Here is a 15,458-nt window from a genome sequence, read left to right as displayed (position 1 = left end):
TCTAGATTAAAAACACACCTCTTTGGCCAAGCATTCAAATAATGCACCGTATGCTCTTCTGTATCATCCGCACCACAAGGATGCGCTGTTTTCTTCCAAATCAAAACTAAATACAAGTAGAAACAGTGCATCCTTGTGGCGCCGATGAAACAGAAAAGCACACGCAGCATACAGTGATATGGAGAGACACAGAGGAGACTGTTGACAAAGGAATTGTTGAATAAAGTTGTTATTTTTGTTTTCTTCGCTTACAAAAAGTGTTCCCGTCACTTCATATAACCCAGATTGCACATCTGGTGGCAGATGGAGTATTCTGATGACGACTTTCATACCTTTTATGGACCTTGACACTGTTATAAACTTGGCAATATGGGACAGTCACAGGCCTCCAGGTTTTCATCCAAAATATCTTAAATTCTGTTCCAAAGACGAACAGAGCTTTTAGAGGTTTGGAATGACATGGGGGTAAGTGATTAATGACAAAATTTTCATTTTGGGGTGGAGTATCCCTTTAAGATTATGCACCAATACACTGTTTTGCACATTGTGTGTGTTTTTTGTGATCTCAGAGGCTTTTGTTTAGTTTTATTCACTTGGGTGTGTGTTTCTGTGTAAGTATGTATATCTGCATTGTGCATTGTCCAGCAGTTGTTATGACACTGAGATGTGTTCAGTGAGAGTACCAGGCTGTCCCACTCATATTTTCCAACTTGGACAACATTCAAAAGTCCCTCAGTGCTCTCTTTGGTTTGACTGGAAAAAAATCAAATGTATTCATCCAAGACATTGGCAACAAGTAGGCAACTGCCAAAACATGTTCTGTCAAAAAATAAATAAATAAATAAAATTAAACTACATGTAATGTGTGTGTGTGTGTGTGTGTGAATTACAATTATGATTTCTACTTAAATCTAATTAAATCTACATTAATTCAATGTAATTAAATTAACCCATTAACTAAATCAAATCTACTTACAGTATCAGTCATGCAAACAGGCATTACATATAGTATGATTTTTCTGTCATCCATGCATTGGATTTTAAATACATGTGCTCTACATTTAACTTAAATAAAATAAAATGTTAATTTTTTTCAAATATTTTATATAAAAATATAGAAATAAATGGTATAATAATTTATATGTGAATATTGTCTAGTACCATCAAATTCCCTAAAGATACAAAATGTTAAAGAATACATTTAATTGAAACACATTATAATACATTCTTTGCATTAAATAATAAATAAAATAATAATAATAATAATAATAATAATAATAATAAACCTTGTTGTCTGCTTTGAATACCAGAGGGTTAATCTTGTTTTTGGTGTGAGAGGAGGCAGACACACACAGAGAGAGAAATCAAGGTAGAGGGAGAGCACTGAGATTATTTGCTTGAGTCAGTCTATGCTTTCTGTCCTGTGATTGGCTACTGAGCGGCAGCCCGCGCCTGGCTCCTCCCCCAGGACATGCTGGTGTGAGTTGCTTATGTCGCTGTAGTGCAGAGAGAGACTGTGCAAAACAGCCCCCCACCCCTCCTCTACGGGAAATGGGTCTCAGGCTGATGAGTAAGGCAAGAAGCTCCTGTAGCGCTGGTGCATCTGAAGCTACGCCGCTATGGAGGAAAGGTAAGACCCAAATTACAGACAGATACATAGAGAACAGCACAGAAAGGGAGGCTGGTTGTTTTGCAGTCGGGGAATTATGCAGCAACATCTGCGATACACCAACGCACCATGTTTCCATGGGAAGCAAGAACGGGGGTGGGGTGGAAGAGGAGGAGGAGGAGAGGAGATGGATGCTCACATATACACTGCGATGGAAGATAGTAGGCTACTGTTGCGTTCGCAGACTTGTTTCTTTAGATCAAGTGGTTTTGGTGCATGTGATGCATGAAGCCTGAACGTAACCTTCACTGTTCTATTGAAGACTGCATATGACTCATGCAATCATACAGTATCAGGTATGTTTTAGAATGATGTTGCATCTTTCTGATAGGCCTCGTGTAGCAAATCTGCTGTTTATTTCTTCAGGCCTGCAACTAATCTAATATTCTGTTGATTTCATTTGTCAGGCTTTCACATACTCTTTTATATATATATATATATATATATATAATATATATATATATATATATATATATATATATATATATGTATATGTATATTGCTGGCAGCTTCTAATGTACTGATTTAGCATGATGTCAATATTCTGTGCTCCTTGGCCTAAATGCAATCAATTTCACATTAAAAAAAAGGAAATCAGACGTTTGTCTTTGCACTGAAATTTGCTTCAAAAACTGTAATACATAGTATTTTGTAAAAGCATACTTGCTTAGAAAAATACAGTAAATATATAGAAATATGCATTATGAATATGCCATAAATATATAGTAAAATATATTTATTTAAAATATAAAAATATTGATATGCTGTGAAATGTGTATACAAATGAATTAGTTTTATGTGTAAAAAATAAAATAAAATTCTTCTGTCTCTTAGAAAAGTAAAGTACCAATAAGTGATTGAAGTTGGAAGCACTTTACATAATTAGGGAACACTGAGGATTTTTTTAAAGCAATACAGGCACACATCTAATTTGTATATAGAATTTTAGATAAACTGTTAGATACAGATAGATAGATATTTTAATTTATTGTTTAATGTTATTGTGGAAACGCATACCAGGGTTTTAAACTGTGTGATGGAAGGGCATGCTCTTCATGTCAGCCAGGCTGATTGCATCACTTCTCTCTTTTCCAAGAGTAGGAACCATTTCTTAAAATTTACAGTCTCCTTGTCAGAGACTGGTTCTTGTCCATAGTTTTCTTTGGCAGCCTCAGTGCTGTTTGGCAGAACCAGGACACAAAGCATGGATCAGAGAACACGTGTTTCGACATTTGGGCACCTTCAGCATTGAACGCTGTATCTGTCTGAAGGCATCTGGCATTCCTTTTTTTTAACATGGCCACATAAAAACTGATGGCTTTCCTACATTGTTCTTTAAGACTTACTGCAGTGAACCAGTTTCCTGCTGCCCACCACAGTACTTCATGTAAATTATCCTCCTTTTTCAGGATGTTTCATCTAAGTGAATCAACCCACCAGCAAATCAATACAAAAGTATAGTGGCGGATCTCTTCCTACCTTTACCATCTTCAGATGAAAGCAAACTGAGAGTGAATTGGATGTTTCTTAATTATACTTCCAGGCGTTTTCCTAATCCTAGGTCATTTGTTTTCACATTTAAGTGTTTCCAGACCAGGCTGCAGTATTTGAATTGTATTTAAATACCATCTCAGAACCTTGTTACTTTTTTTTTTTTTTTTTTTCATTCATAATCTTTAATCCTAATCTTTTACTCTTAATTAAATTAAATGTAATTAAAAACATAAATTTACCCTCCCCCTCATGACAACATCTCTTCTATGATGACGCGTACACTGGCACAAGCAAACAATCCAGTCAATTTCAATTTATTATTTCATCCTGACTTCAATTAAAAGTTTGTTGTTTGTCAAATTAATTTTCATCCAGGCCAAGATTTTCATAACTATAATTAGAGTTATGAAAAGAGTTGATGAAAAGCTAATAGTTACTCAATCATTAAACTGGAAAAAAGAATAAAATAAATAATTAAAAAAACATACGTACTAAAAAAGAAATATTTTTAGTTGTATTGCTGACAAAAAGTTTCCCTGTTATAATCAAAATAGCAGTTTTGCTTATTGTTTTCTAGCAATGGCAGCAAAGCTACCAGGCTAATTGGCTAGCGGTATTTTAAGCTTGCAAGTTATTAGGTTAGCAGTATGCCAAGCTAGCTGACTAATCAAAGTTAAGATAACAAGATAAATGGTTAGTAGACTAAATAGCTAGTTTGCTTACTGGTCAGCTTGATAGTATTTTTAAAGGATTGTGAGGTTGACTGTCTATGTTTTCTGAAAGTTTAGCACCTATATTCACTGACCACTATTTCTGAGACCCAATCTTATTCCAAATTTTTCTTTATCTTTTCTCTTTTTTTTTAATTTATAGATTTGTGACATGTAACACTGGCTGTGAGAGCTCATGGTTATGACAGGTTAGTGCTTGTGCCGTCATGAGAATGACATGTCCTTTTCGTTCTGCATGCGCACAGGAAAACTATCGGGTGCTTTTGGATCTTCTTTCCAGAATGCATGAATGGTTTTACCCTGGGGAGATTCTGCTTCAGTAACTCTAAATAGTCCTTCACAAAATCGCTTGCTTGCCTTTGCCAGGATCCTTATGGTTAACGTTCCTTGTCCTTTGTCATTATGATCTCTGAGATGGAAAGAGGGGCTCTGGTTCTAACACTGAGAGCTTTTTGTGATAGAAATGGCATTGTCTGAAGAGTAATGATATATGGCAGCTCAATATTCCATTTCCTTGTATTACATCATCTTTTCATCCGATTCAGTTCCCCTGTGATCTCATTCCCATTCAAGTTTAAATTCCCAAGTAACTTACTTTATCAGTATTCATGAGTAGTTGTGCATTTTTAATCATTTTATAGTGATTATGTGGGGTTCTATCACAACATATTACTTTGAATGAGTGCTTGTAGTTACAGATTCAAAGCTCAGAAAAAAAAGTTGTAACCCCATTTCAGTTACCTTTTCAATGAAAACTAAAAATGCTGTGGGAAATAAATGACTGAACCAGCTGTAATCCAAAGCAAATAGAGTCATTATTGTAATGTTTAGTCGTTTAATCATGTTCTGCCTAAATTTTTATTAGTCTGAGTGCATTTAATCCATTTGCATGATAACATGGGTGTAGCGAGGGGGCGTGGGTCAGCAAGGTCTGCATGATGATGCAGCACTCCTGCTTCCTTCCTGGGTTTCGGCATCAGTGTAACAAAGTCAATGATCGAGAATGAAGAGGACGGGGTCGGCTTGACTGCTTCTGGTGATTTTATTCAGGTTTCAGTAAACAAACAGAAAGTCAGGCTACCAGTGCTCAATATAACACAGTTGCATAAGCAATATGCACACACATACCAGTCCGCAGTCTGTCCCTCTCTGCCTTACTTATTCCCAGGCCTCTTTATGCGGTCTCTCCACGCCAATTACTGGAAAAAGACACAGGTGTTTGTCATTTGCACTTGACCCACTTACTCACCGCTCATCTTCCAACTCTCTCTCCCGCTGCAGACCTCGATGAACCACGCCCCCCTCGCCACAATGGGAAACATCATTTCATCCAAAATTCACTGTCTGGTTTTACAGTGGGCATGAATAGAAGCTGTTAAAGGATTAGTTTACTTTCAGAATGAAAATGTCCTGATAATTTACTCACCCCCAAGTCGTGACAAGATGTTCATGTCTTTCTTTCTTCAGTCACAAAGAAATAAATTTTTTTTGAGGAAAACATTCTGGGATTTTTCTCCATATAAAGGACTTCAGTGGGGATCAGCGGGTTGAAGGTCTAAATTGCAGTTTCAGTGCAGCTTCAAAGGGCTCTACATGATCCCAGCCGAGGAACAAGGGTCTTATCTAGCAAAACCATAGTACATTTAAAAAAAAAAAAAAGATAATATACTTTTTTTTTTTACCACAAATGCTCATCTCTTCGATGCGTGTGTGCATCTTCACGCATTGCGTAATCACGTGGTTAGTTCTTCGTCTGTGTACTTCGTTTCAAAAAGGAGGGTAGAGCGAAAAACTCCATCTCATTTTCACCTCCAGCTTCAAAATCATCCGACATTGTTGTTTTACCTTTTTTTTTAAAGGGCGTTTGCCTTTCTTTGCTCGTTCACTTAATAAACGGTATTTCCACCTACGCAACGTGTGACCTTTCAAACATGACTAAGTAATGCGTGATGTAGAGCCAGTGCAAGATGAGCATTTGTGGTTAAAAAGTATATAAATTGTATTTTTCTTAGAAAATGACTGATTGTTTCGCTAGATAAAACCCTTATTCCTGGGCTGGGATCGTGTAGAGCCCTTTGAAGCTGCACTGAAACTGCAATTTAGACCTTCAACCCGCTGATTCCCATTGAAGTCCTTTATACGGAGAAAAATCCTGGAATGTTTTCCTCAAAAACCCTTATTTCTTTTCGACTTGATAACAACAAAGTGGCAGTGAACGAAGTGAACTTCACACACCTTTTTAACACTGTGCTGGGTCGGTAAGATTTGTTATGCTTTTGATATTAGTTTCTTATGCTTACCAAGTCTGTATTTATTTGATCGAAAATACAGTAAAACATTAATATTGTGAAAAATGATTACAATTTAAAATATCCGTTTTTTTGTTTAAATATATTTTGAAATCTTATTTATTCCTGTGATGTCAAAGCTCAATTTTCAACATCATTACTCCAGTCGTCAGTGTCCCACGATCATTCAGAAATCATTCTAATATTCTGAATTGATGCTCAAGAAACATTTCTTATTAGATGAAGACATGATAAAGCATCCTGTTGAAATGTGTCCAGAAATACTTCAGCTATGAGACTGTGCTCATTTAACGTGCTTTCAAACATAAATTGCAGAATGAGAAAATATTCATGTGACTGCAGCACTTGTGAATTGCCAACTTGGGTTACCATAGTAACCTGTAGGTCTCTGTGAATTTGGTGTAACCCAGGGAGATTATTTTTAACTCTCATTCATGTTCCATATAAATTCATTTACCATGGTATCATGTCAATACCATGTGCTTTTGGACACATACTGATACATGGTTGTGCATCTATTTTTCATTTTACATTCTACAGGGTTTATTTGTGTGTGTTTTCATCTCTGATCCCACTTTTTTTCCGTAGGGCCCAGTGTCAAATGAGGGGAGACTGCAACTGGCCCCTGCAGCCTGTGGTCTGTTTGTGTCTCCAGTGGATCAAATACACCTTCTTTCCTTAATATCCCTGCATTATATAAGAGTACACACATTTATATGCACAGCTCCTGAGCTTCATCTCTCTAAGGTGAGAAACACTTCTTTTTATGAAGTCTTTCATCTGTTATATTCTTATGTTAAATACTTAACCTGACTTTTATGCTGTATTTTTTATGGAAAATATTTCCAGTACTGCAGAATGGCACATTGGTTTCCCCTTTTTCTCTTGTGGTGTCTGTACTTAATATTAGCAACATTTTCCTGTGCCTTTGCAGATATTAATATTATATATTTTTTTAATGTCTATATTGGTATAGAGCCACTAGGAAACTAATGGAACATATTTTGGCATGATTTTTAGAAATTAACATCAGTCTTAGATGTTCAGTACTGTTTCTCCACCTTTTTTGGCATAGGCTTCACTATGGAAGCCCGTTTCCACCACAGAGTAAAAAATATGAAAGGTAATTGTGAAATATAGCTTAAAATATGAAATAAAATCACACTTATGAAAGCTAAAGCAACTGTATGTATGTTTTTGCCTTTAAATATCAATTTCAAAATCATTTTAATTCTACACTGACCTCTAAGGAGAAACTGTCTGTTCTGGGAGTATGTAAGTTTGGCAAATGGGTATGAAATTCCACAGAAAGGGATGATTGCAACAAATGCATGCGTACAGCTATCCATGTAATTATGACTAATTACATAATTCCACTCACTTAGCTATAGGGGCTTCAAAGTCGCAAAAACACAGAAAACAACATACAGTTGCTTTTAAAGTTTAAATGAATAATCGTCAAACTACTTTCCTCACAAATAATGTACTATTAAAACTCTTAGTTAAGGATGTCCCATATCGTTTAATCCTGTTTCAGGTTTGTGCTTTCTACATCCTTGTATTGTGGGTGCAGTTACATCTTCCAACCGCATGGAGGCGCAGCAGGCTTCTCCTGACAGCAGCAGTGAGGAATGTACTGTACTAGAGGCTCTGCCTGGCAAGGGAACAGCGCTAATTTGCTCTCAACACAAAGGAAAAGTGAGACCTATTTTAGTTCACAAATTCACCTAAACACACACACACACACACACACACACACACATGCACACACACACACACACACACACACACACACACACACACACACACACACACACACACACACACACCATAAAATGATTGCACAGATGGGTGAAATATCTCTCACAGGCAGTGTTTTCCCATGAGCATAAGCTTTCTGTCCCAGAAAAACAAGTGTACCCTGATCTCAGCTGGTTCCTCTATAAATATCATAAGTTGTGTATATATATATATATATATATATATATATATATATATATATATAGATAGATAGATAGATAGATAGATAGATAGATAGATAGACATTTTAGATAAAATTTAAATGGAACAGAAGAGAGAGAGAGAGAAAGAAATGTGCTTATAAAAATGTTTGTAAAAATTTTCAGAAACTATTTGAATGTTTTCAGAATGATTTTAATATAAACAAATTTAAAAATGAAATGGCAAATATTCTAAAAAATCAATTTGACAAAATCTATTGACATGTTTTAGTACATTTTTGAAAATGGTTTTAAATTTCTCTGTTATTTTTCTGCGCTGTATTCAGGTGTCTGTGTTGTACTGTTTGTCCTGTGAGAATTCCGTATGCGAGGACTGTATGAATGGAGAACATGCTGGGCACCCCACTGATTCACTGGAAAATATTGTGGACCAACAGCTAGCGGCATTACAGGACAGAGTGGATTCAGCCCAGAACAGGTGCTCCCATGGTGCCCATCATGTCACTCTCAGTACTGTACAATACCAAATAGGCTTACACACTGAATATACACAGGTAGCTCTTGTGACACTTTCATCCCTTTCAACATCAATTTTGCCACACATTTTACCATATTTAAATTAATTCCACAAATTATGCCTGACCGTCAGTACAGAAAAATGAATAAGTCTCTAGATCTCCTAATTGCTTAATGATTTAGTGTTTATGTCTTCAATCATGGTAGATGGATGAATAGACAGATGTTTAATGGATCTATTTAACTAACTCACAGGCTTCCTCAGATAAGAGAGGCAGTTCAGAGTTTGAGAGACATTCTGCAGCAGTTGAGCTCTCAGCGGAGCTCCATAGAGGAAGACATCCACTCCTCCTTCAGCGAGCTGCACAAAACCCTCGATACACGCAAGAGCGTCCTGCTCATGGAGCTGGAAGTCACTTCTGGACTCAAGCAGAAGGTACAGTATGTGCACAGAAGGTTCAACTCACAATTATTTGCATGTTGCTAAACTAACAGCATGATACTATAAAATACATGCTTCACAAAAATATTGGCAAGCACAAATCAGTCTGTTTTTATTTAGATTAAATATGCATACTTTTTGGTATTTAATAAATTTACTAAATATATTTACATGTATTTAGTGTATACTACATAAAAGTTTGGGGTAATTTTTTTAAATGTTTTGAAATATGTCTTTTATGCTCATTAAGGCTCAGAGTTATTATAGTATCATTGATATATATTATAGCTTTTGTTAATATTTTGAACTTCATTTTAATTAGTTTAATTAGGTTTTTTTTCTATTTTTATCAGTTTTTTTTTATATGTCGATATAGTTTTTATTTAATTAGTTTATTTTTATTTTTAGTTATTTTAGTACTTTTGTACAACCTAAACTAAACAAAAATCAAAGCTGTTGTTTTGGCAACTAGCTGTAATAAAATAAGTTTTTTATATATTATTTTTACGTCAGTTAGTGCTTATTTTCCAGTAATCAAATTAAATTGAAACAATGAATCTGAAATAATGAATTTGTTTTGGTTTTAGTTTCAGTTAATGATAATAACCCCGACAAGGCTGCATTTATTTGATCAAAAATACCGTAAAAGGTGTAATATTGTGATATATTATGTTTTCTATTGGAATGTGTTTTTATATGCTGATTTTCTTTTTTAAACATTTATTATTATTATATTGAAAACATTTTGTGAGAAAAAACTTTTTTTTTTTTTGGTTTCTTTGATGATAAAAGTTTACATTTCTTTTAAACCCAAATGTTTACAGTCATATATATTTATTAAATTAACATTTCTAAAAATATATTAGCATGTTAACTGAAAGAAAATAAATAAAAAAGAGATCAAACTTAGGAATTTTAATTAAGCTGCTTATCTTTTGAAACATTGCTCATGCTTACTTTCGTGTATCCTAAAGGTTTTGCAGGGTCAGTTGGACACTCTTCTGCAGGAGGAAGCTGCCATCAACTATAACTGCAGTCAGACCGGTGAAGCCCTGGACGGGGAAAACAAGGCTGTCATCCTGCAGACCCATAAAGACGTGGGAGAGAGACTCAGTGACCTGGCCAGCCAGGGCCTTCCTCTTCAGCCTGAGGAGAACGACCAGCTGGATCTCATGATGGAGATCGAAGGACTTCGCAAGTCCATCCACAACCTGGGGACTATCGTCACCACCAATGCTGTGGCCAGTCAGACCGAGGCGTCTGGGGAGGGTCTGGAACAGTGCGTCGTGGGCCAGCCGGCAACTGTCATCATAACCACAAGAGACAAGTCTGGAGGACTGTGTAAGACGGGTAACGCCATCATCTCAGCTGAAGTCTGCACGCCGGATGGCAGCGTCGCAGACGGCGAAATCGTGGACCATAAAAATGGAACGTATGAATTCCAATACACGGTGAAGAAAGAGGGAAATTTTAGTCTGGCGCTTAGACTTTACGATCAGCATATTAAAGGAAGCCCCTTCCAGTTAAAGGTCACCAGCTCTCCGGATGATTCTCCACCCACCACCACCGCAGCCAATGCTGCATCCACGGGTTCCAGCGATGGTGGGGCGCGGAAACGGAGCGCAAAGTCCCCGGGGAGCAGAAGCCGGCAGAAGGGAGTCAGACGGGGAGGAAGCTTGCTCGGCACACCAAAAAAGAGAGTGAATCCGATCGAGGATGACCTAATTTTTAGAATAGGTACATGCAGCGAGAGACTAATGGATGTGCTTTAATAAATCATGAGCTGCTCTCTCCCTGTTGAAAATGCCAACAGCCTCACTTCTGTCTAGACTAGCACCAAATCACTGGCATATTACTATCATTGATATAGGTTTTGGTAATAGTTTATTTTTTATTTTTTTCACTTTGTTTTGTTTCTAAATGTGTCCTTTTAAATGTATCAGTTTTAGTTGATTTGTTTTAGAACTATTTAAAACTAAATGAAAATGAGAAATGTTGCAACTAACTGAAATATTGAAAGGTTAATATTAAAGTTTGTGTCATGTAGCTTCTTTTTTTTAACAATTATAACCCTTTTTAAATGTTTTTTTTAAATAAGTCTCTCATGCTCACCAAGGATGCAGTTATTTGGTCAAAAATAATATTATTGCAAAATATTATTACAATATACAGTAACAGTTTTCTATTTGCATATATTTTAAATGTCATTTATTCTTGTGATGCAAAACTGAATTTTGAGCATAATTACTTCAGTCTTCAGTGTCACATGATCCTCCAGAAATCATTCTAATTTGTAGAAAGTTTAATGAACAACTAGAAATATATTTAACATTAAACAAAAATCTTACTGACCCAGACTTTTGAACAGTTGTACAACTACCATAAACCAGCCTAGACCAACATGGAAATGCATGTTAACATGCATTTCCAATAGCATTTGTACCTCCACTAAAATGTATAAATAACCCAGAAGAACATCTTTAGGTTACATGACCTAAAATAAAAAAAGAAAAATAAACTTTGCAACTTAACAAAGTACTTCGGATGTTCTGATGTCGTCATCTCTTACACAACATCTGTTTGTTTTCTAGGAACAAAAGGGAGGAATAAAGGAGAGTTCACTAACCTCCAAGGAGTAGCAGCATGTTCTGAAGGAAAAATCTTAATTGCAGACAGTAACAATCAGTGCGTGCAGGTAAGTAACCCCCGTCATGTGGGTATGGAATATCTTCATGCAGAATCTGATAACTGAACACAATCCTTTGTTGATCAGATATTTTCAAATACGGGAGAGTTTCAGAGCCGCTTCGGCGTGCGTGGCCGTTTACCGGGGCAGCTGCAGCGGCCCACTGGAGTAGCTGTGCATCCAAACGGGGACATCATCATTGCTGACTATGACAATAAGTGGGTTAGCATCTTCTCCAGTGAGGGCAAATACAAGGTCAGTTATGTTTAGCTAGTAGGCTACTCACAAGCAAATTTTAGAATTAGTGCGCAGCTGCTTCATTACAAATTCTCTCTGGTTTTATTGACAACATTCTGATTTTTTCCGAAGGCTAAGCTTGGCTCAGGAAGGCTGATGGGTCCAAAAGGCGTATCTGTGGATCAGAACGGTCATGTTATCGTTGTGGACAACAAGGCCTGTACGGTTTTCATCTTCCAGCCCAGCGGGAAACTCGTCACTAAGTTCGGCAGCAGAGGAAATGGTGACAGACAGTTTGCAGGTACAGTAGGTACAGGTCTATAGCATCTGACGAAGAGCTGCAGACTGCATTGTAACATACAGATGCCAATGATATTAAATACATGAGTTGATACAGTTATGTGATCTAATCATTCATTGGTTCTGAATTAATTTAACCTAGCCCTTCCTTTCCGTGTAGGGCCACACTTTGCAGCAGTCAACAACAACAATGAAATAATCATCACAGACTTTCATAACCACTCTGTTAAGGTAAGCTTACAACGTCATCACAAATATTTCCATGGTGTTACATGACCTATAGAGTGTATTTTTTATCTTTTATTCCTAATGTATAATATTCTGTAATCTTTCTAATGTTCCTATATATTATTACTCTAAACTCTCTAATAGGTGTTTAATGCAGATGGAGAATTCTTGCTGAAATTTGGCTCAAATGGTGAAGGGAACGGGCAGTTCAATGCTCCCACAGGGGTTGCTGTGGATGTCAATGGGAACATTATTGTGGCAGACTGGGGAAACAGTCGGATACAGGTAATGAGTCCTTGTGAAGTCTGGTGTTAACTTTGACAAATTCTAAAATGTAATAGAATCATTCTCATTCTCAGGTGTTTGACGGAAGTGGATCGTTCCTGTCCTACATCAATACGGCGGCAGACCCTCTCTACGGGCCGCAGGGTCTCGCTCTGACCTCAGATGGCCATGTTGTGGTGGCTGATTCCGGGAACCACTGCTTTAAAGTGTACCGCTACCTGCAATGATATCAGACAGACTATGATCTAAGACGGAGAGAGAATCAAAGTCATACTGTATGTGTCCAAATCTTGCACTTAATGTAATGTAATGGTATTCTTCCTCCTTGGTTTCCACGTCTTTTTGTATTTGTTACTATTGTCGGATGACCTTCTAAGAAGACTACAGCTTATAAACACTGTTTATGGGATGCCTCGGAATGCCTTTGCCAAACCTCCACACTCTACACTGTGGAAATACTGAGACGTCAGAATGCATTGGTGAGTGAACTGCTACCTAAGCTGAAACTCTGCTCCTGTGTGCTGCATGTGTGGACCATGCATGCGCCGCCAACTTTTGGACACATCCGAGCCCCATCTGACTTCTAGGATGCTATTAGAACACTAATTTCACTTTAATGAACCTTTCGATAGGGATATGTTATAGAGATGCAGACAAGAGAACAGACGGCGATATCTCATGTCTCCAAGCTTTAGCATTCCCTCCTCAACCTGTTCGTATCTTACAGTTGACTAATAAACTATTTATCAAATGTTTGGAATAACTATGTAATAAAGTCTATTATGCTCATCAAGGCTGCATTTATTTAAACAAAAATACAGTAAAAACAGTAAGATTGTGAAATATTATTACAGGTAATAACTGTTTTCTATTTTAAAACGTAATTTATTCCTGTGATGGTAAAACTGAATTTTCAGCATCATTACTCCAGTCTTCAGTGTCACATGATCCTTCAGAAATCATTCTGATTTGCTGCTCAAGAAACATTTCTTAACATTAATGAGGTTGAACATTTGTGCTGCTTACTAATTAATTTTGTGGCAATCAAGATACACTACTAATCAAAACTTTGAGATAAGGGAGATTAAAAGAAAAGAAATTAATACTTTTTATTCAGCAAGGATGCATTCAGTTATTCAAAAAAAAAAGACATTAAAGACTTTTATAATATTACAAAAGATTTATATTTCAATTAAATTCTATTAATCAAGGAATCCTGAAATAAGTGTATCAAAGTTTCCACAAACATACAATAATTCCACAACAGCAATAATTGTTTTCAACACTGATAATAATAAGAACCATTATTAATAATTGAGCACCAAATCAGCATATTAGAATGATTTCAGAAAGTGATTAAAAAATAAAATGATTTCTTGATGTGACACTGAAGACTGGAGTAATGGCTGCTGAAAATTCAGCTTTGCCATTACAGTAATAAATGACATTTGAAAATATTTAAATGGAAAAGTTATTTTAAATTTTAATCATTTAACAGTATTTTACTGTATATTTTTTTAATCAAATATACGCAACATTGGTGAGCATAAGAGACTTAACACTCAATAACATAAAAAAAAAAAGCAAATTATTCAAAATTTTTGACTGGTAGTGTTGGCGTGATTATTGTTTCACAAACTCTGATCATATTCCACTTGTGTCTGTTTAATTCATCATTTTCAGTCCAATCAGTGCAACTGCAAAAAGCAAAATAACAGTGTGGTATTGAAACGTCACCAATAACATCTGAATTATTTGTCGTGTGTAATGACATACTGTGTGTACGCGTGTAAGAGACTAACAGTAGATTACACAACGCACTGTTGCCTTGCATAGAATAAAACTCGCAGCATATGGCTCTTTATTTAGAAAATATTAGGACTTTCTATTTTCCTTACAAATACTATTAAAAACTGGAAATATCTATATATTTGTGTATTTATCGTAAATAATGTTTCAAAGAAAAGATGTTTGGGTTTCAAATGCAAATGTAGTTAAAAGCCAAACATTTTCAAAGAATTGATTTTGATTTGTCGATCATTCTCTTGTGTATCCCAGGATTCTTAGAGGTATGATTCACATAATGATGTCATACAAATTTAATCATAACTGAATGGCAATAGTATTTCATCATCATTATAAAGCAAAGGTCATTTTTTGTTCTTGCTTTTATATTCAAATTCCAGAATGTGTTTATTTTGTTTTTGGTACAGTGAGTCTGTACTGTAAATTGTTTGCATATGCATAATGTGCTGATTTGCTTCTTTTTCTGTATATAAGGATTGTATGTAAAGAATGTTTTGTATGTTCATCAGAAAAGAATTTTACTTGAATGTTACTGTTTTATGTCTGTACAAAAAAAGATCAGCCTTAACATTTATCATTGTTTTCACTTTATTGATGGAAATGGTTTCAGTGGAATATTTTATTTTAGTTTAGTTCAGTTTATCTAGTTGATGTGTGCCTGTTTACGACTTAAGACAATAATCCTGCTTGGACCGTGTTGTTTTTCTTTTTATTAAAATCTCTATCACGTCATATCATTATCATGCTAACATACAGCGCATTAAAAAGTGGCTTTGGAAAAGCTTGTTGTCATG

At 35.9% G+C, this 15,458-nt stretch overlaps 1 protein-coding gene across 7 annotated transcripts; it reads left to right on the top strand.

Moving 5' to 3' along the window:
• The first annotated feature begins 1,470 nt into the window (after positions 1 to 1,470).
• Positions 1,471 to 13,647, top strand: trim2b (tripartite motif containing 2b). Of its 7 annotated transcripts, none has more exons than XM_042716888.1 (14): positions 1,471 to 1,630; positions 4,037 to 4,082; positions 6,792 to 6,950; positions 7,279 to 7,326; positions 7,741 to 7,901; positions 8,491 to 8,642; positions 8,936 to 9,116; positions 10,097 to 10,859; positions 11,714 to 11,817; positions 11,896 to 12,063; positions 12,178 to 12,346; positions 12,506 to 12,576; positions 12,718 to 12,858; positions 12,933 to 13,647. In XM_042716888.1, exons 4-14 carry the CDS (start codon positions 7,287 to 7,289, stop codon positions 13,083 to 13,085), a joined length of 2,103 nt encoding a protein of 700 aa, XP_042572822.1. In that variant the 5' UTR covers positions 1,471 to 1,630; positions 4,037 to 4,082; positions 6,792 to 6,950; positions 7,279 to 7,286; the 3' UTR covers positions 13,086 to 13,647. The 7 variants fall into 7 exon arrangements, with proteins under 7 accessions (XP_042572822.1, XP_042572821.1, XP_042572828.1 ...); XM_042716889.1 differs by lacking the exon at positions 1,471 to 1,630 and adding an exon at positions 1,783 to 1,965; XM_042716887.1 differs by lacking the exon at positions 4,037 to 4,082.
• The last annotated feature ends 1,811 nt before the right edge of the window (positions 13,648 to 15,458 follow it).

This window comes from Cyprinus carpio, chromosome B1 (genome assembly GCF_018340385.1).
Source record: "Cyprinus carpio isolate SPL01 chromosome B1, ASM1834038v1, whole genome shotgun sequence".
Lineage (NCBI taxonomy): Eukaryota > Metazoa > Chordata > Actinopteri > Cypriniformes > Cyprinidae > Cyprinus > Cyprinus carpio.
The sequence above is the reverse complement of the archived record's forward strand: the minus strand, read 5'-3'. Positions and strand labels throughout refer to the sequence as shown.

Coding starts and splice junctions, on each gene's coding strand:
- trim2b (XM_042716887.1), top strand. CDS start 7,287: ATGGAAGCCCGTTTCCACCACAGAGTAAAAAATATGAAAG. Junction 9,117..10,096: donor CTTCTGGACTCAAGCAGAAG/GTACAGTATGTG, acceptor TGTATCCTAAAG/GTTTTGCAGGGTCAGTTGGA. Junction 10,860..11,713: donor TGACCTAATTTTTAGAATAG/GTACATGCAGCG, acceptor TTTGTTTTCTAG/GAACAAAAGGGAGGAATAAA.